General features: G+C 42.6%; 1 protein-coding gene across 1 annotated transcript in view; it reads right to left on the bottom strand.

Annotated features, from left to right (window-relative positions):
- The window catches only part of DOCK3 (dedicator of cytokinesis 3), a 147,878-nt gene extending 125,212 nt beyond the window's left edge, over positions 1-22,666 (bottom strand). Inside the window, exons 1-2 of the mRNA XM_026041538.1 lie at positions 22,630-22,666; positions 7,269-7,352 (exon numbers count right to left, since the gene is read on the bottom strand). Coding sequence (XP_025897323.1) covers positions 7,269-7,352; positions 22,630-22,666 — 121 coding nt within the window. The remainder of the gene's footprint in view (positions 1-7,268; positions 7,353-22,629) is intronic.
- Between the last annotated feature and the right edge of the window lie 3,560 nt (positions 22,667-26,226).

The raw sequence follows: 26,226 nt of genomic DNA on the forward strand, positions 1-26,226 counted from the left end.
AATCACATTTTGCATTATTTCTCTAAAGTCTTTCTTGTTTTGCCCGGAACTTAAACTTTTTGTTTTCAGATCTCACACATGATGAAAAATGAATCTAAGCATAGCCTGCAGGGTTGATGGGCTGTGAGGATTTTTAATTTCAACAGGTTTTTGTTTTACTAATTGGGCAGCCTARAAAGACTGATAGATAGCAGATAAAACCTTTTATCTGCTTTTATTTATCTCTTCCAAGAAAAATAAGCCAAAGAACAAAGACTTTTAAAAACTACTAAAAGCACCAATTTTGAAAGACCACTGCAAAGTTTTTAGCTCAAGTCTCTGAAAACAGAGATGCCAAAGGAAAAAAAAAATCACATTCAAATATAAACAAGGAAAACAGACAATAGCAATTGATATAGTAACGATTTGCAAACGAGTAAATGAAATAAAACTTATGTCTCCAGCTGTTTGCCAGAGGGAGACAAAAAAGGGACACAAGGAAGTAGAGCCAGAGCCTGAAGWGACACCTCTGCTCCCGTAAGTTACTGACAATTTGGATGGAAACTTGACTCTATACTGATTAAGAACAATGTGCAAATTTTAGATTTCAGATTTTCAGATTTAGGGAAATCTGATGTAAAAAGTAGCAACAATTACGTTATAAAACTACCCGATCCTCAAAGGAAACGTGGGCCAAGGACCAAGGCTTTTCTGACAAACCGCAATGGCCAAGCTTCTTCCATCATGCTCACGAGGCTGAGAAACACAAAGGGCTCCACAGCTGCTGTCTTAGTCTGACAGACTACTAAAACTGTAACAGGTAGAAGTGATTTCCAAGCATTAAGAGAGATTTTACATTTTGAAAAGTACAGAAAAAAAAAGCAAATCTTTTTTTTTTTTTTTTTGTTAAATAAGCACCACATGCAACCTCACTGTTTTTCTTCAGCTTTGTATCTTAAGTTTTCTGATTTTTAAATTCAAAGACATTTTAAAATCAAAGACATCCAAAGAGACATAGAATGTCTTTGGACATTAGCTTTGTGTTTAAGAAAACTTTTTTTTTTTYTYTCTCTCTCTCAAAAAACCTTTCAGCTATGAGAGCACTATGTCAAATGGCTGCGGGAAATGAGATTTCTACCCAAAACCTGAACAAGGCCCCCCCCTCCCAGAGTGATCTTACTTCCCTCAGTCTTTATCAACAACTTAAGAGCTTTTTGAGCACTGAATTTCTATTGCAAATACATCAAAATATTTTATTATTTCAAGGTAACTATTTCAGTGGATGACATTTAGTTATTACATTTAATGATCATTGAAACAGCTTGACAGCTAAATATAAATTCATCTAGGAAAAAAGGTAATAGCCGTCCAAGAGATAATTTGCACATGAAGAGTATTTTTTTAAACAAGAAAAACATAACAAAAAAGAACCCTCTTAGCCACTTAATCTTACTTTAGATTTGCAAGACTTTTCTAGTACTATAAGTAACYTTTAAGTCTTACAGCAAAAATACTTTTTGTTGTGGTACAAATAGCATAAATCAGCTTTAAACATGTATGAAAAATACTTCTTTTATCCTAGTTCCAAGTTCCTAGGTCCAATCTGACCATTGTCTAGGGAAGCATTAAACCACATCAGCATCAACCACAGTAAAATGGTCGGACACAGACTCAGATAGTCCCATGCTGAATACTTGGCAAATGTTAGACACAAAAGCCAAATAAAGACTGAAAAGAGAAAGAAGAAGTTTGCTTTCTACTGTTATTCACATAAATAAGAGCCAGTGTCATTGCTAAAGACTGGGAAGAGAATAAAGAGTTTGGAGCAGATAAATCAGAATGCGGAATGAGAACAGCCTGCTGAACGTGTAACTCCTGCACCAAAGCACTCAGCCCCATCACCCAGCGAAACTCTGTCCCTGCTGCAGCCTTTCCTTCCTCCTCCTCCTCCTGGTGCTCCAAGCACCAGCTCTAACACAGCAGAGCTGCCCAGCCCTGGGGTTCATGCTTGGAGAAAACTGCTCACCTGCAAGAAAAAGCTGGGGAAAAGTCTGCAGGGAGAAGGGGAAAGAGGAAAAAAAAWTWMCATCAAAATTACTGTCAGTAATAGGATAAAGATTGTGGAGACAGGGACCATCATAAGCTCAAGATTTCAACAAGAGAAATGCCAATTTGGAAACATGTAAAAATCCCAACAGAAAACAAATAGCAGGCAGCCTGTCAGTCAGTGCTCTAAGTACCAGCAGATTCCCTTACAGGGCTCAGTGGAGGCCAACACTTTCCTCCTGACTGACAAGCACCTGGCCAAAAACTCCAGTCTCCTTGGATGCCTTACTGGGAGCCATGAGCCCAGTACTGCTTAGCTAAAACTGTAATTTTGTTCATGTTAGACCAGAAATAATGCCTTTTACCTTCCCAGCTTTATATAATGGGCTTGCAGAGTCTCTTTGTGYACAGCTCCAGGTACTGAAAGTGCCCCAGAAAAGGGATGGCAACAGGGTTGTTTAGGGACCTGATGCTGAGACTGCTCCGTGCCAAGAGCACTCTGTTCCGAGCACGATGCCCCAGCAGTGCCAGGACTGGAGGAGCAGCAGATGATGCCCCGGCCCGGGCTGCCAACACCATGTCAGGGGGCAGCTCCGTGCCAGCAGAACCTCAGGAAGATGCTAATAACGCAGCTAGAGATGCCATAACACAAGCAGACGAGGTAGAAAGGGAGCCTAGCGTTTTGCCTTGGTCTTAGCCAAACAGGGAAGTCAAGACACCATTCCTGAGCTCCAAAAGGCTCATTTGAACAGCAAGGCAAGATTTTCCACAGTTGCTGTGAGGGCCTGAGAAATGTCAGCTCTGCTGCCATGCTCCACAAKAGACAAAGGGGACAGGGGATATCTCACCAGGAACATCTTTCTCAGGGTAGGTCAGCATTGCTGGGAGGGAGTCAGTTTGGGCAAGGCAGCTCCAGGGCAGCTCCTGGCTCCAGGTGAAGCCTGCGCTGCTCCCACTGCAACAAAATCTAACAGGGAGGTTCCTCATTCCTGCCTAGATGCAAGCTGTGAGTAGAACAGGGTATAATCCTTATGGGTGACAGCAAAACTAACAGAAACATTTTACAAAGGTGTTAAAACTTCARACTGGCGAGAAAAATCACGAATAAAAAGGAAACAAGTATAAAATTCTAACAGAATGATTAAAAGCAAATGAAATGACAGCTGATGGGATGCACCGAGTGGAAGGGGAGGGTCTCAAAAGCAACTCTACTGTCAGTGCAAAGAAGAACTCAGCCTCTCACTGTAAATTATATACTGCTTAAATGTATTTATGGACTCAACTTTCCCCTTCCTCTCCCCATTCCACCCCCAGAAGAAACCTTTGAAAGCTTAAAAAAAAAAAAAAGAGAGAAAAAACATTCACAGAAACCTGTGGAACTTCTGTACGTCCCAAATACTGGCAAGCTTTCACTCGGCCACACTTGCACTGCTGGAGACAATGGAAAGAAACTTTAATTACCACACGGATGGCTTAGGGATGTTATRMTCACACASWWSTGTGTGAKYAAAGAGGCTAGTGTAGAGTCCAGAATTTGCASGGGCAAGGTGGTACTCCAACTGGTGCTCCAGCCTTCAGCTGTTTCTCCTCCTCTCTGAATACACAGGGCCTCAAGCCAGTGAAGGTACTGAAGTTGCAGCATTTTTAATCTAAAGCAAACCGCTCCCCAGCAACAGAAATAAGCAGCCAAGATGTTCTTTCTGCGCTTGCTCAAAACACCACCTCTTACAGCCACACTTGCTGAGAACTGGTTATACCAGTGTCTGTCAGGTCATGTGTCAACAAGGAAAGAAGCTACTTTGTCATCTAAACGTGGGATGAAAAATCCACAGAGGCTTTTTCTTCTACCCTTTCTGCCTGTATCAGTCAAGTTATTGCAATACCTCCCCATCAGGTTAATGTCGGCGTGTCAGTTCAAAGGAGGATACTCATCTTGCAAAGCTATCAGTGACAGGCAAGAGCCATGACTCAAGATAGGTGTTTTTTGAGATATCTAGTCAGCATACACACTTCAAACACTAAGTACACTCAAGCCATGCATCTTGAGCCCAGAAAACTCTGCCCTTTGCATCTATTGGTGGCACAATATAATCATTCCCTTTGTCTTCCTCCACGCATGGCGAGTAAAGCAGAGATCACCACTTACTATTTCAACCCTCTCCCAGTGGCAGGGTCATCACAGGAAGGACTCAGAGTGACAGGGAGARGAAAGCTGTGAAAGGCACCCGTGCATATGGCTGACATCCTGAAGAATATTCCTTACCAGCGGGAATCCCTTTGAGCGAAGCCCCTGGGGTGCCAATTCATGCAGACTAACTATCAAACAACTGCCCTCGTAGTGTCACATGCTTGAGCGATAGCGTAATGTTAGATGGACTTCTTGAGAGCTTCACAGGMAAGGCAGAGTTTAACCCCTGGGTTTGAAATGTGTCATGCTGAATTACTGGGGCAGGGGGCAGTGAAGGGGCAGATTTAGACAGGTTAGAAAATAACAGTTCAGAATTCTGTAGCCAGGTTTGCAAAGCAGAGCAACAAGGCACGCAAGTGACTGAAATTCAAAAGTTCCCACAGTACATGCATAAAAACCATACTTTCAAAACACAAAAATATTTCCTTAAGCATTTTAAAAAAATGTAGACAACTACAATAAAGAGAGATTTATTAATATCTTATCAATTGATAGACATATTTTTTAGCCTTAAAGAGAAGAATTCAAATGCTTAATTCCTTAATTGCATATATCTATACACAGACACACACCCTCCTACTCCACACATATAAAATATAGCTGCAAGGGTACTTAGGAGAATTTGGTGTAGAAAAAGCCTTACTCTCTAATGAATGTGCTCTAAAAATAGTAACTTTTTTTTATGCCAGTCACTCCAAACCAGCACTTTCTGTAATAGTTATTAACTCATTATGATTAAAACTAAGTATGTTCAGAAGTACAAGTAGTATTTTAATTTTGTCAGCATGGATTCTTCAGCAAGGCTCAGAAATCACTGCAAGTCCCTAGAAGGCTTCTGTTTACATGAGCTCTGTCTGTCCCTGCTACAGAGAACTGTGCCCACTCTGTCTAAAAAAGCAAAGCTGAAATGATTGATCTCCTGCTGACACTCACAGCGACCCTTATTTCTGTGGGTTAACATTAATTTATCTGGTCTGTTCAGACAAGAGAAAACCCAAACAAATAATGCAGAGGTTGAAGAAAAAGTCACATTTCATCCTAATTTTGCAGGGCAAACCAAGTACTGCGGTAAACAACCACTTGCACCTGAATACTTGAACATTTTTTTTTCCTTTTAATAAGCTACTTTGCATGCACTGTATGCTTCTTTGCATAATGCACATGCAAAAGTACAGACCACCTGAATATTTAGCATACCATGTTGTGGAGTTCCAAAAGCCGTTATCAAAATTAATACGTTTTTCCACATCATAGCTCTTACTGCTAAAAACCCTGCAAACAGAGTGGCAGGAGAGAGGGAATTTGACCGCTTCTCCTTCTGCAGAAACACTGTCCTCCAGCCAGAAAAACTCTTTCTTAGAGTCTCCTTTGAAAATAACACAACCAAAGCTTTCAACAACAGACATAGTTCTTCCTATGCTAAAATTAACTCTTTCTTACTAATTCATCAGGCCTGGTAGCATGACTACAAGCAACACTTAGTGCTGGACAAAAGCTGAACTACTTTGCGTGTTGTAATGAGATATGTTGTTCTTATGTATAATACCACAGGCTTCTCTGCAGATGAAAGAGCACCACTGAACCACAAAACACTCATTCAAGAGAAAATGTATATAGGTACATAAAAGGGGATCTGATCAATGTACATATATACCTCAAGGGAGGGAGGAGAATGAGGCCAGCCTCTTTTCAGCAGAGGCCACTGATAGAACTAGAGGAAATGGCCACAAACTGAAGCACCAAAAGCTCCACAGGAACTTAAGGAAAAATTCCTTGGCAGGTAGGGTGCCAGAGCCCTGGAACAGGCTGCCCAGAGAGGTTGCGGAGTCTCCTTCTCTGGAGATCTTCAAAACCCGCTTGGATGCTGCCCTGTGCCACCTGCTCCAGGTGACCCTGCGTGGGCAGAGGGATTGGACTAGATGGTCTCTACAGGTCCCTTCCAACCTGAAGGATTCTATGATTCTATGTACATGAAGCTTTAATACTGTCCTAGAAAAAAAAAGCCATGTGTGAGATCACTTCTTTGTTAAGGAGTAAGCCAGCAAACATCTCTGAATACCACACAAAATCATTAGGAAGGCTAGTTTGGGGAGTGTGAAATAAAGTCAAGGATGCAGAAGGTTTCTGCAGCAAAATCTATGTTMGTTTTCCATCTTCAACATTAACTAGAACACAAAACTAAACCTACAGCTTTACAGAATCAAGCTGGAACTCTGTTTTGAAAATATGAAGTTTACATTTATTCTTTTAACCTTTCAGGACTAGGGTTACACTATTCCAATTCAAATGTTATGGCGAAATGTGCCCTYATACTGGACCTTGTTAACCTACTTCTCAAAAGTATTGCAAATATGTTTCACACCACTTGCTTACTTTGAACATCAGGATGAAAATAATTATCCTTAAATTTTAAATATATCAACTTCAATTGTTTTATTCACATGAATAAAAYGAAAGACCAGGACAATCAGTCTATTCACAAAGAGCCCTCTCCAACCGCCTAAGAACAGTAGTTATACTACTTAAAATAACCTTTTCCTCTAGGTATAAGAACAACACAGGAATATAAATACAAAGCAATCSTCTCTAAAACAGCATTCTTTCCCCTCACCAGTTTGGTCCCAAATCATCTGCTACTGTATTTCATAAACAATGTTTTTCATATGTTCAGATATTTCTAAAAATAAACATTCATAAATTGAATAGAAATACATAAAGAAAATAGTGAGAAAACATAGTTAAAAAAATCAAGACACTGACTCTACACTTAAAATGATGAAAATTCACTGTAAGACCCAATTCCAATACAACAATCAGGTCAGGGTTCGGCATTTGCTAGACAGATGGTTAACTTAAAACACACTGACCCCCTATCAGACTGGATTAGTGCCAACAGCACTCAGCCTTTCCTACAGAAAGTGGGTCAGATTAGGTCTTATCCAAGTGCTTTGATTTGATGCATCATGACTCCAAAACAACTTATTAAAGCTGCTATGTTAAAGTATTTGCATAAGTTTATAGAGAAAACAGGATTCTCTTTGGGCATCACACTTACCTTCACATTTTTCCAGGATCTGGACAGTTTCACCTAGTTCCAGGACTAAACCTTGCGGTACGGCTCCTCGGAAGCTGCATATCACTAGAGGGTGGAGGGAAAAAAAAAAAAAAAGACACATGAAGGATGAATCTTTACGTGATTTTTTTCTTCTTCTAACCATGGCACGTTAGCTCATTCCTTACAAAAATAGCAATTACATAGCTCCCCAGAAAACCTGTCAGTCAAGTCTTCCTTATCAGAAACGTGCATTTTAGCCCATATCACAAGTTAAGCTCAGCAGCAGCATTAAAAGCTAGCTTTTAGAAAAGATTTTTGAATTAAGCAAGGCTTGTAATTATTTTAATCACTAACCCCAAATGAACTCATTGGGTAAATGAAGATTTCTTACTCTCTTACAACTCAACAGAACAGACTGCTCTGACTTAATAGGAGGTCAAGAATTTTATTCTTGAGCTTTAAACAATATAATAAGGAGTCATCAGCAGGAATCAAGTTTTCTCCACTCTGTGGAACTRGTATATTGCAAAAATCTTAACTGTGATGTATGACAGCATCTGGACTTTCATAAATACAGAACCAAGATGGCATTCATCTTAAATACCACTTTTCCATAAAYCATCCAATGAAAAAACATGAACACTAGTTTTACACATTAAACTTCAAACAAACTTAATTTTGTAATAATGTATAACAATACATTCTTTAGCCAAAACAATTTTTATTGACATACAATAGGGGCACAGCTAAGGATAGATACTGGAAGCATGTCAAAACAAAGGATAAATTAGAACTAAGATGTCTCAGGTTTTTTCCACGTCTTACATTTCTCGCCAGCAATGTTTAAACACCTCATTCAGACACAGCTTTAATGTAACCATCCAAGCACCTTGCTCTAAATAACAATATACAAACAAGGAGCACTCAGTGTTCCATTTTCCCTACAAATATAGTGGAATCCCAGAGTTGAAACAGTGACCTCCTGTGGGCACCATCCTTAGTTTTTTTCCTAATAGAAGGAGAACAAGTCCCACTAAATGTAGATAGCTAAGCTCTGGTTGCAACTCTCCCACGACAGAGCTGCATTTCAGGTCCTCCCAAAGAAGGTTCTCCTTGTCAGAGCCACTGAAGTTCAGGAAAGTTTCAGCTTGGTACCTGGCTCTCAAGCAAAGGGGCAAGAAAGAGCAAGCTACAGTTGGCAAACACCCACATAAAGGACAGTGACAGGAGGACGAACATGGATCAAGATCCAAACAGAACGAAAGGGTGTCACATGTTTGTTCTTCATAGCAAAACCCACTGCAGAGTGTTTTAACTAATGGGAGGAAGCAGAGATCCCATCAACAGAYCTTAACTGTTCTCTGGACTCTTGGGCCCAACAACTGTTACATGTGACAGGATAAACAAAAAATTTTTTTAGATTGGAGTAACATAGAATATATAATAAAAAAAAAAATAGTGCAAGCAGTAGCTTGCCAGGCTACTGGATTCAGTTTTCACTCATGAAAGCAAGTTATATTTTTTAATCTGATCATATAGATGCATATGGAAAATATGGAACAATTCAACCATTCCGGAAAAAAATGATTACAGAGAAGATTCTGCTAAGTCACTTGTGCCTTCCTGCAGAGATATTCTTTATAGCAATATGGTCATCTACAGACTCCTCATCAATCAACAGGCCTCAACTCTTTCTTACAAGATTCATCTCAAGTCACCACAGAGGGAAGTCGTAATCTATCATCAAAATAGGCCTAAACTCCACCCTGCAGTGAACAGACCTGAAGGATCTCGCTTGGATCGCAAGCCAGACTGGTATAACGTTCACCAACTGTTTTCAACTATTAATCCCCTCTCCGTTGTTCAGTTTTATAAGAACACCACAGTTCACATCCACAAGAGCTAATTTTAGCCAGCCGCTGAAGTCCCATCCTGCTAAGGAGGAGAGCTCTGAGGCTGCAGCAGGTATCMTGTATGGGAGCTCCCTGAACCGCGCTGCTTGAACTGTACCCAAGGAGTCCAAAGCAAAACTCAGCCACCTCCGCACACATGCAAATTGTTACTAAGMAAGAAAAGTCACCACCCTACAAACACACTCACACAGGCAGGCAACTCTGTGACAGCAGGAAGGGAACAGGGGTATCACATGTGAGAACAGATAAAGTTGGAAACAGTTTGGAAAGCCAGAGTTAGAGCAGAGGAAGACAGACGGAAAAGCGTAAAAGCGTCTGCCCAAGAAATATGCCCTGACACTGTATACGCAGCTGCAAAGTCTAAGTCACCAACAGTAAGAGAAATGGTTCTAAAGAACAGGTTTAAGGGCACAGGGACACACATGCTATCTTGGGAAACAGTTACTAACGTCCCTAAAAATCACCAAGGAAAACAGGCCTAAGGCCTAAACTCACATAGAAGATGATGGGCTCTCAACTGGCTATTGGCACACGGAGTGAAAAGCTGGAGTTTTATGAACGGGCCTTGTCACATGCACAGCTTTACTCTCTCACCAATTTCTTCATATTCTGGTTAATAATTCATAATTTAAAAGCYGCTCCAGAGGCTGTGGCATCTCCTGTGTCACTTCTTTCCACACCTTCTCTGCTGCTGCTTTAAGCTTTGAGGTTGAGGTGCTGACACCTGCCAGTCACATGGAGGAGGTGACCAAGGAACGAGCGTTAWTCATTCCTGCCAGCATAAAAAGCAGGGTAGTGTCACACACAACAGCAGGGGAGGTCAGAGCCTTTCAGAGCGCTCCTTCCACATGGTGCATCGTTCGCCCGCAAAGCTCCGCGCGAGACGCTACGGCTGCCAAAGGATCACCCAAGTTCAAAAGCAAACAGGACAAATGGCCTCCTGTGGCCTAACCTCCCAGCCTAGGCCCACCTCCTTCTCAACTCTTCCTAAGAKCATTTTTTAAACTGAGTCACATTTTTTCCCGTAAATATCAGGAAAAGACRAGAGGAAAAATAAGAAAATGACGGACTGCTGTCTGGCACAGGACACCCATGTAAAAAGTCATGCAGAATTTAGCTGCTTAATCTCCCCACCAARAACAAGTTTTCTTAATATATAAATAAAATTCCTTTCCAGCACAGTGATACGTATATATGTGCTTTTGTGYATCTTCTATTTTGCTTTCAACCTATTTCTGTACATTGAAGCTTACAAAAGTATTTTAACATTGCATAATGTATTATTTACAGTAATAAACAGAATTTCAGCCCACYACCAGCCAATACTTATCTACACAAAAGACCTATTTTATCATCCTTTCTCTCTCTGCCTTCCATGATACACTAACGCAAATTCCATGTATTGAAATGAAGAGAAATAAATTCRGTTCAAGAAATTCCCACGATCTCCTTTTCTCTCTCCAGATCTAAATTATATTTCTCTAACCACAGTTAGGTTTTGTTATTATTTGAATCTTATTTCCCAAGTTTTCCCTGGTGCTGCTAGAACACATCCAACAGGCTGAACTACATTTTGTTATTCTTTACAAATCTTGTCCTCATCAACACTTTGCCATTTAATTTTCATAGTTGCTCTGTACCACAATCAACTTGCAGTTACTCAGGCTATGTATTAATCATGTCCTAAGTATGTCTTCAGATAAATTAWTTCCAGAAGCAATGACAAGGGACAGGAGCAGCGGAACTGCATTTGTAACATGCTCTACCCCAATTAATTAGCTCTGTACCTTATCAATTGATTGATCTGCATAGACACCAAATTTTGTTTTGCACTACAAGTTTCAAAGTTCTCCTGAGCTTTGTACTTACACCTCTAACACAACATCTAAGCGTTCTGTAGGGATGCTCATCATTGAGTAAATACATACACACACCATATCTCTTAATAATGGGTCTCAGACTTAAGAGTATGAGTTTTTGTTTTGCTTTTAAAGGCTGAAACAAAGATGTCGCACGCAACAGATTGGCAAAGTAAGCAAGCTTTTTTTCTTTGAAGTAACAGTAAATTAAAAAGAAAATGAATGTAAATTAAAAAGAAAGTCAAAAACACTCGAGGCAAATCAAGCAGACTGAATGGATTTTTCTAAAAAGACTTATTATATGAATAAATGTATAGCAGTAACAGTTACCTGAATTCCTGACCTGCTTCTGTAGCTCTTAYAGTTTATTTCCAAACATTGAAGAGTTACAAAGCACTACTTTGTACATGATATTTCAACAAAACRCTACTATAATTTCTTAAATAGTCTACACTGAAAGATGGGACACTTCAATATTAAACCATTTGTTAACAAGCAGTCTAGGTCAATCTTGCAACTGATTTATTAATATACATTGATCTTTAAGGAAAATAATGTAAAYTGCACCAGATTATGCATCTTTTCCTAAAATTTTCTTTTCCTCCCTACAATAATTCATCTATTAAGAAAGCCTAATCCCTCTAAGCACACAGTGTTCCTAGCAGCTGAGTGAGATGAGCATGTTTTTACTCCCTGTTCCTCCAGACAGCGTAACTTTAGAGTCATTCTACTGAAGATGGCTCTAAATCCAGTTTCTTTTTCCTCACAGGGGCCAAAAGGAGTGGTGAAGGAAGAGGGCAAGGAATCTACAAATTATTCCATTAATTTGTAGATCAGCACTTCCTAACACAAGAGATTTCATGATTACTCTACAAATTACATTAAATGGCTCTCTACATTTTTTCCTGTGTGCATCCATCCAAATGTTTTTGAACTCTAGCAATTTTTAACATACACAACATGCCCAGATCCCACATTTCACTTATGTACCATGCCGAAAAGTTTTGTTTGGTGTCTTTCTTATTCTAAATACACTAAAAGAGGAGCAATCAAACAATTTCTGCTCTTCTAGTCCACATCACTCATGGTTTTATAATCCTACCAGCTATCTTTCCCTATCAAGTTCTTTTCTAGGAAAGATGAGTGATGTTAATTCTCTGTATTTATAGATGGTAGAAAGGAAGAGGCCTTTAAGCTACAGCAATATGATAGCAGAGGAAAGAAAATCTATACAAACTACCCCACTGAAGAAGATGCCCAAGTTTTAAGACTTTGCTTGATGGAATCATTCCTCACAGAGGGAAAACTGTGGGCCTAACCATTCAAAAGGGCACAAAGCACTTTCCAGAGAACCCTTCCCAACATTTTCACTGCAAAATTAATGGCTGATATAATTCAATTTTAGTAGAACTGCTTAATCAAAGCTGGCATAGCCTGCACAGTCAGATTTTGATAACATGCAACAAGAGGGAGAACCACAAGGAAGTTGACATGGAAGTCTCTTCACCTCCACAGTGCATACTCCAAATATTAAATGTGTAATTATGGGTGGAGATTTCAGTTATTAGCCAAAAATGACTTTGAGACACACAAATTAATTTGCAAGTTCATGTCACACTCAGAAGGTACATTTCCAAAGAAAGCAAGGAACAAAAATGAGACCCAGAACTYCTAAAACATCCTACTGTTTAAGCAAGACAGACAATATAAAGAATTAATGTACAAAGGAGAAGAGGATATATCCAATTACACTCTAAAAAACCCATCAACCCAAGTAAAGCAAGACGCCTTTTTTGCAGCAAGGGCAACTTCTTACACAGTCTACTGGTGCCGCACCACACAGAAGAGGGCTATAATCCGATTCGAACTGCCAGGCACTAATGTAATACACACACACACAAAAAAAAAAAAGATTATCAAAAGCTGATTAAAAGCCATCCAGACATTACAATCAGAGAGCAGRGATTAAATAAAAGACATGATTTAAAAGAGTGCTAAAGAATCTCCCGACATTATTAATGGCCTTTATGAACTTTTCTACAAAATCTTGCAAGAGAAAACACTGCAGAATGGAAAGCGATCCTTAGGTTTGTGTGCATTACCAAAACGATGCTACAATTAAGTGCAAGTATTTGTGGCTGGCCAGGGCGCACCRGCAGTTGCTAGGCAGCATCTGCTCCTGTCAAGGATGCTCCTCTCTTTTTGCACTGGCGAAGCTCCGCCAGGAATGCTGCCACCGATGGATTATTGCAAGGCAGCTTACTGCCATCACATGGCATCTGCRAAGGGCTCCGGCGGCTGCCTAGCAACACCGCCTCTTTCTCCTGAGTCATAGCAGCACTACGAAAATATTCGTGTAAAAAAGGAAACAGATGCCTGGGAAGAAAGGTGATCGCTCACTCCCAAGGTGAATTATTGCCAACATCCTTCCCCACCCCTCTGCGATAAAAATAGAGATGAGGCTCAAAAACCATGAGCTATTTAAAAAGTTCTGCACAACCAGGTGACAAGAGGTAGAACTGTGAACAACAGACCTGGGGCCCACAGCACTGTCCACTTTCTCAGCTCTGAGGGAGCTCATTTTGAACTTCCAGCTTGGCAGGCACCAGTCCCAGAATTACTCATCCACTTCCTGCAAATCTATAGTCAATCCCATTCCTACAGTGACCACACCGTGTTCCTCGGCGTTGAGTTCTACAGTCTACAAAGAGGAGCCAGAAAAGCACTCTCCTATTAAACACCAGGAGATAAAACAAGAAAAACAATCAAGTTGTGACTACTCCAATGGATGGAGATCTCTCCAGGCAACTTTTTAATCGCACATATTGTGGAAAGGAATTTCCCAGACAGCGATTTGCCAACACTGCATTTACCATTATGCTGCAAGATCTGGACTTTCAGTCCCATTGCCTATTTGCTTAAATTCACAGTGYGCTGAAGTCATCTTGGCATCTATTGTCAATCCAATCCCCTCATTCTCCATCAAAAGGGCAGATTTATAAGACTATTTGTCAGTACCCCAGTTTCTGCATCTTACCTAAAAACTCCATATTCACCCACACTTTACACTGGCTGTCACATAAGAACTTTTTGTGGAACCCAAATATAATTCACAAGATCCTAAGAAACCTTTCAACTCTCACACAGCAACTTTGACTTTTTTGGTCTACTATTTGCTAGTAAAATGACACATAATAAAATACCCACTTGATGATGAAATCAGAGATGCTTTCCTCACCAGGTCTTTTCCTTCTTCTAATCTTAAGCAAATGTACATTACTGCTATCACTATCATCAGAAATAKTGGTAAAATACTCTCCTTATCTTACTGCATTCCCTATCCAAGCGGAGGGGGGAAAAAAATCACCACTTTTTTTTTTTTAAATAATAGAACAAAAATACTGTCTGGGAATGGCGAGCTGAAGTGCAGTCTCTCCAGAATGGAGAAAGGAAAATAAAAAAAAAAAAAAAAAAAAAAGGCAAATACCCAAGTTATAGCTTTTGATGAAAAAAAGTTAAAGAAGCCAATTCTTCATCTCCAGAGACAAAAGCAGCTGTTTCTGCAAGACCTCTTCCTTTAAAAAGGATCTGCCTTGGGGTAAAAACCTTTTAACCATGAAAATAACCAACTACTAATCAGGAAAAAAAAAAAAAAAAAGAAAACCAGTAGAGTACTTTGTGCAGAATTCCTATCAGCTGCTTGGCATACTCAGAAAAGCTGAAACAAAGCAGCAAGTGGTCAAAGCAGAGAGCTGCACACACAGTGCACACGACAGAGCAGCGAGGCAGCGCTATGGAGAGCACCAGAACGAGCCCTCTGAGATCTCAGGCCGGCTCTTCTCARTACTGAAAAATCAAGCAGTCAGTGTCTCAGTGACGGCCAATCCACATAAGCAGGTGAATCTCCTGCTTGCAAGGCCAGGGACACCGGCAGCTCCATTCCGTGGCTGTGYGTACATGCAAATAACAGAGCAAAAGCACCGCATGGAAACGCTGATCCATGATGCAGTGAAATTTGATTGTGGCCTGTTTGGTTCATCAACMATTTAGTTACCAACCATTACAGCCTATAGGCATTTAAGGGAGGGGGGAAGAGGGGGGACCATCACCCATCTTTTAATAAAGTTTGCGTTATAACAATTSTTATGTTTTTGGATCATCTACCCCATGTTGATTGACGCTTTCTCTCTCAAGCACATGCTCTCTCTACATTTATACTAATTTACATATACATAACAAGCACAGGTGAAGTTGGCAACTTTGCACTGACATTTCCATTRGCCATTTTTCTCTAAAGAGGCAATCATCAGCACATTTGAATTATCCGTCCTCCCAGACCTAAACCCTGTTACTACAGCCATACAGACCAGCTCCCCATATAGACTACTTAATAGTCTTTGAAATAGTCCCATATAGAACTTGCTGAAGTAGAACAGCCTTTCCAGCAGGACACAACCCAGCATGAAAACAGGTCAGGAAAAAGTCATGTATTTTCTTCAGTYGGTTCCCGTTTAACCACACATTCTGCTAGGTTTCACTGACAGTTACGCAAGGGTTCACTCACCAAGACCCAAAAACTGACAGGGCAGACATCCCAAATTAACAGCTGGCAYGAAAAGCTCATTCTAAACATATTTATAGGAAAAAGAGTGTCCCCTGCTGTTCAAAGATACAGGAGCAGGAGCTTTCTCCAAGAGCAAGCCATCTGCCAAAGCACACTTCAGTGAACTCTAGCATGCCGAGTACTCAAGGACACCACTAGAAGCCTTTATGTTCAAAACAAATCAAGCCTCCCCCCACAACAACCCAGTGCCAACACTGCAGTGTGGTTAGGCCCTCGGCTTCCCCAAGCTGCATCCAGACAGAGCTCTGGGAAACAGAGCAAGGCAGGGAGTGGAGTGACCCACTTTTCACCACCACTTGTTGTAGCTTAAGGCTTAGTATCCAGAAAGCAGCAAGAGAAGGAGTCAAGCAGAAGAGGGGGAAGTTTCACCTTCGTGGGAAGCAACTGCCTCCCAACTATATTGCAAGGCACGTAGGCTGCTCAGACCCACAGCGGCCTTCCCAGAGCCTCCAGTAAGTTTTGACTAAAGACTCTTTGTTTAACCCACACTGAAACGTGTCTATTAGCAAAGAGTTATAGCCACATAAAGCTCAAAGGGAGCTTTCAGGATCTCAGCAGAAAACTGCTAAAGATCATTTCAACCTCTGAGAACTCAAATGGATATTTCGGATCCCTACCTTGACAGTCAGTGAGCATACACAGTGTGATACAGGACATGAAGAAATAAGATACAGTGATATTAAGGCTGATCCAAAACTTACAAATATGCTAAAATTATCATCAGTTAAAAATGGTTTTGAATGATGCTACTGTGTGCTTCTCTTTGCTTCTTCCTTATTGAATATCACAATAAAAGATATTAGGCTTCATTCAAGCACACAAACATTTCTTTGAAGCATTAGAAAATGCTGCATCAGAATTCCTGAGACGAATATCCTTCCATGACTTTCCAATCTAAGATTAATGTTTTCACATTCCTATCTGAACAGAGCTCCCATTTCTCCAAAGAACAAATCCATTAAATGTGCATGGCCACYGGTGAGACTAACTGTTGGGGGGCACCAGGCAGTTACAGTCCTTCTGTAGCAGGATGATGCTCTAAATAACTGTTTAACATAYTAATTGGAAAAGTTAGTGTATTTATGTCACAAGGCATATGAAGAGGGGGGGGAAACACTCTTCCTCGTCCTCAGGGATTACCTTATTACGTGTTTTTAAATGCCACCAAGTATGTGGTAAAGAATTTTCTAGAAGATCACAGGCTCTGGCAACAACGCTTCTATATTTCCCTGGTGTTTATCTTGGGCTCATAAGATGTCTCCGGTTTTCTAAATATAGGATTATTGAATAGAAAGGCTTTGTTTGCAAGATACTGCGACTCGAGTCCAGCTGAGCGATGCCACTGACTGCAGAAAGGGAAGAACTAACAAATGCTACATTCAGGAGGATTAATAGAAACACCAAGTTTGCGCTCTCCTCCAACACAAAACGACTAAGCACAACCAGCACTGCCCCTTCCTTCCYCCCTCTCCATTTGCTACATCTTACATTGCTCAGAAGAGAAACCCACTTCCAATTTTCCCCACTAATTTCACTCTGAATAATCCCCCTTCCCATCCCACAGCCTTGGTGATGAATCGAAATCCAAGCATACAAAGAAATGCCAAATGAGCACCTACATGTTCTGAGAACAACTCGGATCATTTAAGGCATATTGACATTTTAGCTGTAATTAATACTTGCTACATTAACAAAAGAAAACAAAGGAAGTTGCTCCTTGAGTAACCATGACAAGCTTACTTTCCTACCAATGCAGGTTCGTGTCCCACTCGTCCCTTTTCATCCCGTGATGAATCTAGCAATTCCCCCAGACAGACCTTCAGTCCTCCTCTATCCCAGGCACGTCTCCAGAGCCCTCTCCTGCTCTCTCTGTGCTCACATCAGCAGCTTCCCCTCACCGTGCCCGGGCTGGGAAGGTCTGATAGAGCCTTATTGTCCACACTTGAGCACATGTCCCTCCATCTGCATTTCCAGCCACACAGGCTCTGGTTCTTTCTTCCCTACGCCAGCAGCAACTTTCATAGAAGAGGTGGGGAATAAAGATCTCTGACTCTCATCATGAGACGTGGCTCCCTGCTGGGTGAGAGGCACTGTTAGGTGAGGAGAAAAGCCTGAAGGACACTTAAGGATTGTCACCCTTAGGAAACCAAGCTAAAAATAAAAGCCATTTTGCTTTGCAGATAGGACTGATGGGGAAAGAAATCCCTTTCTCATCATACCCACTGGCAATTCCCTTGAAATCACAAAGATCTTGATGCATAATACAGCATAACTACAAATAAATAGAGGACAAATTCTTTCAAAATTTTCCCAGGATCGAGAGTAAAAAGCCATGTTCCAATACTACCACTTCTACTCAAACCTCACTCCTCATATAAATCACTTCATAAACTTCTCAACATAGACACTGCTTGCCTTTGCACACAATCTAAAAAGCTGTTGCTCAACTTCACTGCCGTGTATTTAGGAATCTTTGGCTTGTTTCTACTGTAAATATATCTGCAGATGATTGATGCCTGTCTAACCTTGAACAAGTCATCTACTCTAATCCTCATCCAGCTTCTCGGACAAGGTATTCACGGAGTAGCCATACACTCAGTCACTCTGTTCCAGGATAAATAAGCTCAAACATCCCAACCTCTGCTCACAAAATTAGGTCTAACCTCCAAGTCAGCAACAGCAGAATTGTAAATTTACACTACACAAACTAAAACTGCCTACTGCTTTGAGACCTCGCTAAGCTTTCCTGGCCATACTCAAAGTCAGATACATCTTCGGAGACACTCTCTTCCAGRGACATTTTACAGGGTGATTCACTCTTCATTCAGTCACACAACGCATATATATTTCCTCAGTCTCCGCTGACTGACCATCTCCTCTGTTAATGAAGTCCAAAGGTTAAAAATGTGCCTTTAAGGGCAAGATCGCTAACGGCATCAAGAATTACTCCAATGCACCGATCACCTCCTTTTCCTGACTAATGAGCATATCCCCGAGTATTGCCACCAGCTCCCAACACGGTATTGCCTAGACATCTCCCAGGCGCATCCCTCCATACTGATCTGCTCCCGAGACAGATCCCTGAAGAATCTCCTTAGTCACCTCCCTCCTGCTGCCAGACAATTATAGTTCCTGGCGGTAAAGACATGGAAGATAAAGCATTATAATACATATCCTGTAATGCAGAACACAACTGTAATGATTTACATTCCTTCCAGGACAACTGAATATGCAGGTTTTCCTAGTTTGGGGGAGGGATTTTTCCCATCTCTCTGGAAGTTCACATTTTAAACACATAGTTTAAACTTSTTCAGTGAAGCAGAAAAACAGCTGTATCAATCATCTCAAACTCCCTCATTTATCAGAGGCCTTCTAGAGAAGCCTGTTAGAACAGAACATTAAAGTCTTAGGGAGAAACATTTTCKAAGTTTTGCAGAAAAATTTTTCCCCACCATAAATGCAAACTGCAAAATATGCAAGTCAACAGTCAGTGGGGAGGAGGAAAAAAACAGAGAGAGACAATAGAGAAGAAAAACTAGGACATTAAGAAGTTGCATCCTTTCTTAATAGGAGCAAGAAAAGACTTAGCTATCTACATTTGTGCTTATGGATTAACTTCTCATTGTTTTATTTAAAATAAATTTTAAATCATCTTCATTTTCATCACTTAATTGAAAACATGGATTTCAACACAAAAGTTCTCTYAATAAATTCAAGAGAGATGCTCTTCGTGCAGGTTGTCCCTCTTCTCTGACTTGCACATATTTAGCATGGTCTGCCAGGTAACAGGCAGAACTAACTACCCAAAAAACAATTTTTTTTTTCTTGAGAACCACCTAAATGCGCTCCTGGCACTATTAAAATAAAGCAGCACAAACTGACAGCCTAATGAAGTACATAATCAGCTCATGCACATCTGCCAAATCTTAATTGGCAGTTATTTGCTAAAGAGTTCTTTCTTTCTTCTTCTTCTTTTCTTTATAATCTTCCTTGTTACTTAATACTGGCTTTTGAAGCGCATCATTTTAATAGCTATTCCCTTAAAGACAGAAATTGATTTGAGAAAATACTAAAACACTAGAGAGTTAGAATGCTGTATTTTCCCCCCCATCGCCAATGAATTGGTTGGGAAATCTCAGTATTTGTTTTGCAAATGGCCACCTTAACTTATGCCCAAGGAAAAACTGCTTCCTTTTCAGCAGGTCTGAATGTTTCAAAGCCTATTTAGAAGTAGAGGCACTGAACACATGTATTTTCGAGTAGAGCAGAAGGAAGTTATTTACAGACAGCACTGAAGAAGCACAGTCAAGGAAGAATTTCATTGCAGTTAGGGTTTCTTTTTCCTTTCAAATCCTCAGTAATCATTTAATACCTTTGTTGCAAAAGCGTACAAAGGTTCGTAGGAGAGCTGGGCAGTTGGGAGAGTCCCATAACTGTCAGCACTGAAAACTTCCTAGATTTTCAGTCGGGCTTCTTCTGGGAATAACAGTTTCTATATAGTCTCCTCTGAACCAAATTACCTAGATTAAAAGATGACACATCACAGCTACATCAATGAGAAGAGCAGCTGCAGCCGGCCGCTCTTCCATCCTGCCCCATTCACAGGAAGGGGCAGGGAGGCCCAGATGCCTAGAGACACCGTCGCATCTCACTACGATTCCGGCTGCTTGTGGCACTAGGCTAATGGCATCTTTCTTCCAGGACCCAAACTTCAATCTGCGAGGACGTGAAGTCTATTGCTTTAACCCATGGGCACATTAGAAACTGGTCCTGGGATAAGAAAGCAGCAGCAAACAAGCAGCATTTCCTCGACTTGGCAGTGCCTGAAATAAAAACAAACTACTAAAGCCTGAGACAGAAGCTCACACCAACAACTCATGTCAAGAAAATTCTGGTTTTGCAAATATAAATTACTTGAAGAGATCAGGATAACTTAAAGCATCAAAATACTTTTTGTTGTTGTTTGGCAAGTACAACTCTGAACATGAGGAAACTTTACCAATGTTTACACCTTCTACAGAACAGTTTCTCAAAAGGCAGGAAGGTAACTGGTGAAGCAAGTTAAGTTACAGATCTACTGGAGAAGAACTGTCTGTTCCCTATGCAGCGGTTGTAACTAAAGTGACATTTTTCACCTCTGYTCCCTCCCTGCCAGATTAACAGCGATTTTTTGTCACGGCAAGAATAACTACAACTACCCCACAATGACAGAATTTTGATGCTCTTTGAGCAAGATCTTGAGAGCTACCTATAACCCTCAGACCTACCTACAAGTGTATGGTCTGGGGGAAAGTAATCACCAGAGCAGCATTCCTAAGGATACACTGAAGTAACACTTGTTTTCATTCACCGCTCTGTCTCCTAGGTGCCTTTTCTAGGCTTGTTTATAATGGAGATTGGATGGAGACTTCCTTTCTTCTCTCTGAAGAGAATCAGTGCATCCAGTTTTTCAACTAAGACAGCAAATACATTTTATTATTTGAGAGCATGATCCAAATACTATACAAAATTCTGAATAACAAGTCTCTAATAGCAGTATTTCACAACAAGGAAAAAAAGAAACACAGTATAGAACAGAAGGAAAACACTAACAAATAAAAAGGTCTATTTTTTTTCTTGAAAACTTTACCTATATAACCAAGACTATATAACCTATATTTACCTATATAACCAAGACATCTGTTGATGGCGATTTACAGTCACACAAGAGCAGTTCTGTGATACTTATAATCCCTGAATATCCACAGGAGATAGAACAGAACTCTTAATTTTATGTGTTCTCAGTGACCGGCAAGCAGGAACAACATTCCAGCAACAATTTTTCTGTGCAGTTTTATGACATTTATGCCTACTGCTGCATAACTACAGGCTCTCACTTCACGAGAATATCTAATGGCATCTTTTAAAAAGAAAAACAAAAGCAGAGAACTGCATTCCTTATTTCTTTGAAGACCTGTGGAGCTTATACCAAGCAAAGCACACTAAGCTGCTACACAAAGTGACAAATCGACAAAAAAAAAAAACCATTATATTTTATTGCTTATTGACTCCACCCCCAAAATTTGCTGTTGAAATCCGAGGCTATCGAACAGCTCCGCACTCACCTACCAGAACGCCACTTCGGCGGTGCAAGTTAACAGCTCTTTGCAGCAGACTTGGCTACATTTTTTTAGTCCATTTGCAGAAATGGAGCTTTGGTAAATATTAAGGAATTCTAAAGCTATAACTAATAAATCATAGATGTATTTTAAAAAAAGGGGGAAAAGGTATAGACAGGGCAGATACCACCTACTTTTATGGATTTTGTAACAAATATTGGCTGGTTTAAGAGCGACACATCCGAGGTTGAGGAAAAGCGCGTGTTTTTCTCACGCGTGATATGCGCAGAGGGAATCACTTCGCGCACTTGTAGCCCGGAAAACACGGGAAAAGGGCGCCACGGCGCAAGCCCGTAACACCGAGGCGGCCGCCGGAGGCTCCGCGGAGCCCCGCTCGGCCGTGAACAAAGCGGCAGCCCCGCACGCGGCGCCCCGCCTCGCCCTGCACCGCCGGCCGCGCGTCGCCCCTCGGCCGGGCAGGTGCGGCCGCCGCGACGCCCCCTAACGCCAGGGGCGGCCGCCGCTGCCCCCCCCTCCCCCGGCTCCGCGCGGGCGGGATCACCGCCGAGCGCCGCGGATTAGAGCGCGGGGAAAAGGGGATTATTATTCCACGCGAGGGCCCCCTCGCCACAGCCGCCCCCCCCCACCTGCGGCCGCCCCCGCGCGCGCCCAACCGTCACCTGAGGGGGGCGGGGGAGAGGGGAGGCGGCCCCCCCCGCTGCGGGGAGGCGGTTGGGGTGGGGGGGCGCCCCCTCCCCGCGGCAGTGATGGCGATGGGAGGTTTGGGAGGCCGGGGGGCGGGGGGGCGGCCCCCCCGCGGCGGGGGTGAGGGGGGGGGCGGGGGGGGGGGGGGGGGTGGGTACCTACCCACGCCGTATTTCTCCTCCTCGGTGGGGCTCCACATGCTGCTGCGGCGGGGGCAGCCGGCCCCGGCCGCCGTCTCCCCGTGACGGAGCGGAGCGGCGAGCGCCGCGCATGGAGCGGGGGCGGCTGCTGCTTCTCCTCCTCCTCCGCGCGCCGAGGGGCTGCCCGGCGGGGGCAGCGCAGCCCCCGCGCACTCACGCAGCGCGGCGGCGGCCGCTCCGCCTCACGGCCCCGTGGGGCTCCGGCCCTGCCGCGGCTCCCGGCCGCTTCCTCCTCCTYCTCCTCCTCCTCGTCGCTGCCGAAGGACTCGCGCTGCCGCCCCCCCCACCCTTTAACCGTTAAACCGTCGCGCGCATGCGCGGGCCGCGCCTCTCCCCCCGCCCGCCTCGCTCGCTCGCGCGGCCGCACGAGGCGCGCGCGGGCGCGAGGCGCGGGGGCGGCCGCGCGCGGGATCAATTCCCTGGGTGGCCGCGCGCCGGCCCTGGGGAGGCGGCGCGGGCGGGAGGCGGCGCGGCCGGCCCGGGGAAGGGGAGGGCGCGGTTATTCCTCCAGAATCGCTCTTTTGTATGAAAAACACAAGGAGAGGGTGGCCCCTATGGTGGTGCAGGAGAAAGGCTGCTCCCCACAACCAACCTTGACCCCGCTGCTGTTTCCATGACCTTATGAATTCCCCAAGCTTTCCACAGGGCCTAGAAGGAACAACTGTCCCACTTGTGAAATAATTCTCACCTGTCACCCTGGATTTCATCTTTGCTTTCACCTCCTCCCTTAAAACACAACTTTGAGCTCCCTCCCCGGCCTTGGAGCTTGCCACACGTCAACCTGAACCAGACCTGGGCCTGCTTTTGTATCTGGCAAAGATCCCATAAATACTGTTTTTCCTAGAAAACCTGTGCAAATAAACTTACTTTTCTGCATGGCTTTAGGGTTCGGTGAACTTTTAAATATAACTTCAGCTATAACCAATGTTTTCTAGAGAACATTAATCCTATGATTATGCAATAAACCAGAAGCAAAGTCATCACTTCACTCAACAAGGCTTAGGTTGCTCAGGAAACCCTCATGAGAATAATTTTATTATTATTTGCAAAAGTTCCACACTTTCCTTGTGCCACTCTCCCAGCAAAATTGCAGAAATCGCTTTCAGAAGGCACAAAACCTGACAAACCCATTGAGCTGCATCCATTGGAGACCGGTGGCTGCTGCTGTTGGAGACATTGGGATTTTTTCTACTGGAATAATACCATGAATCTCTTACTAATACTTTGGGAGCAGGAAGACGCCGCGGTGACAGGAATTGGTCAAACCTTCCAGTTCGCTGCCTTTTCCTTCAGTCTACGGCTTCCCCGCTCTATGGATTTTCCTCGCTGCCAACTTGACGAGCAGCGACACAGATAATTTCCCTGCTGAAGAAAGTGCCTGGCAAGACTCTCCCCCCAGTACGAGCATATCTGAGCTCAGTCTGCCCACAAAAGTAAATACTGAGCGAAGATGAGCTTGGGAATATGAGGCAAGAGCCTTGAAGAGTTAGATGGACTCCAAGGAGGAGGACATGCAGGTCTGAGTTGACGGAGCAACCTGCAAGCAACTAAAAAAAAGAAAAAAAAAGATTAATGAGGAATGTGTCATTTGTATTTATATTTGTATTTATGTATTATATAAACCTCTCTTTCTGCAAGGAAGCAGAAGCCTGGACTGCCAGGCAGCGAGGAGGTGTCCAGGGTTGGCCATGCAGTGGAGATGGACCAAAGCAAACAGCCACCACTGTGCAAAACCAGCTCTCCTCCTCTTCCTCCTCCTAGCAGAGCTGCTTCCTACCAGCCTCAGCATTCCTACTACTGCAGGAAGCATAATAATGTTGTGCAAGGGGAAACAATTTTGGAGGCTGCACATCCACGTTTTGTCTAAGAGTAAGACATGTTTTGAACCTACCACCATAAAACTGGACTCTACCACCGACTTCCTTAGATTATTCAGGTCGTTGGTAGGATAGCTCAGTTTTAGGGTTACATTTATAAAATTAAATGCCGTCAATCAAACTAAAGTTTCAAATTTGCTGTAAACTTCAGAGCTCCCCCAAGAAGAGCTCTTGTCACCGGCTCCATGCATCCCAAACACTAAGGCTTTTCTGGAAAAAAAAAAAGCAGCCCTCTCTTTCAGAAACCTCTTGAGCTCCTGCCATTCACACCCCCGCAAAGAGCCATAGTCTTTGTCCCTACACTTGTGCTGCACCACATGGAAGTAATGGCAAGTACACGCTTCAAGGCCTTATTTAAATTGAAAAAGACAAGTCAGAAAAATTAGTCATTTTGTGTGACATGGTTAAAAGTTACTTCCTGGCGATGTTAAGTGAGAACGCTTGTCCGTTGCTTACGCTTAAGTTGCTGCAAACACGGCTGTGCCTGTCCATACAGAAAACACATTAGCGTTTAACATGGTATTAATTTTAGACGGTTCATTTTTACGCCATACTATCCTGCTACAATATAGATGTGGTCTGAAAGACAGCCGGCCGGGGAATGGAAAGATTTGACACAGTTTCTTTCTCTTAAATAGATCAAGTGAACTGCACAAGCCTTTCAAACGCTCAGCGAGGGACATGGGAAGGCTGGAGTGCAGAAGGCAGAGTTATTCCCAAACCTCCCTGCAAACAAGCTTTCCTCGGCTTCCTACGGCTATCTTGGGACACATCACCCTTCTGCCCTCTTTTCTAGGGAAAAACATCCCCCTACTTCACCCTTTCGGCCCATTCTTGGGGCTGTTTCTGGTACTTCTATACTTCCAATATCAGAATAAACGTGAGTTTTAGATACACTGCCCAAAACTGGTACCAGAAACAGTCCAGGATGAATTTTAACCTCATGTAACAACCTATTTACTTGCTGCTGGTATCTCATTGTCTACACCTGAAATTCCAACTAGCAGGAATTTCTAGGCAGGTTTCTTTCTTTCCAAGTTCCTATATTTCAAAGTTATCCCTATTAACAAGGTGATTTAAGCTGTTAAGCAACTTGGCTTTCCCACTGCATCACAAATACCTCACCTTGCAGAGAGAAACAGAAGGATCCAAACCAAACACTCTATTACCATCTCTCATGACCTTGCAACTCCTTTTGAAGCATGAAGTGTTTTTCCTCTGTCTCCCAAAATAGGGATTCACAAGTCTCAAGAACCTTAATTGAAGTTATCTTCTGAAACCGAAGCGGAAGGTCTCAGCTCTTGATGTACGGATCCAAAATATGTTCTTGGTCAAAGTGCCTTGGGCCATCTCACRTCTTGGGCCATCTCATGTATTTTTTCTTCTTTTTTTTTTTTTTTGGTTCCTTACGAAAGAAAGAACCAATCACATTGCCAATCTAAATGCAGCAAAATATTACAGCAAGCCACTTCTCCCTTTAAGGCACATCCATCGAAACACTCATTCCCTGCAGCTTCTTCCACCCACTTACTCTTTCAGCAGGACAATTTCTGATCACAGCTCAGGACTGGGAAGGCTTGTGGTGATTCATAACTCAAAGCGACCAAGACACATCTAACCTCAGCATGAGCTGTAAAGTTACTTTCAGGTACCCTAGGAACATCTCAATTACAATAGCTCTC

Source organism: Nothoprocta perdicaria, unplaced genomic scaffold (assembly GCF_003342845.1).
Source record: "Nothoprocta perdicaria isolate Ctin4 unplaced genomic scaffold, notPer1 scaffold_287, whole genome shotgun sequence".
NCBI classification, from domain to species: Eukaryota; Metazoa; Chordata; class Aves; order Tinamiformes; family Tinamidae; genus Nothoprocta; species Nothoprocta perdicaria.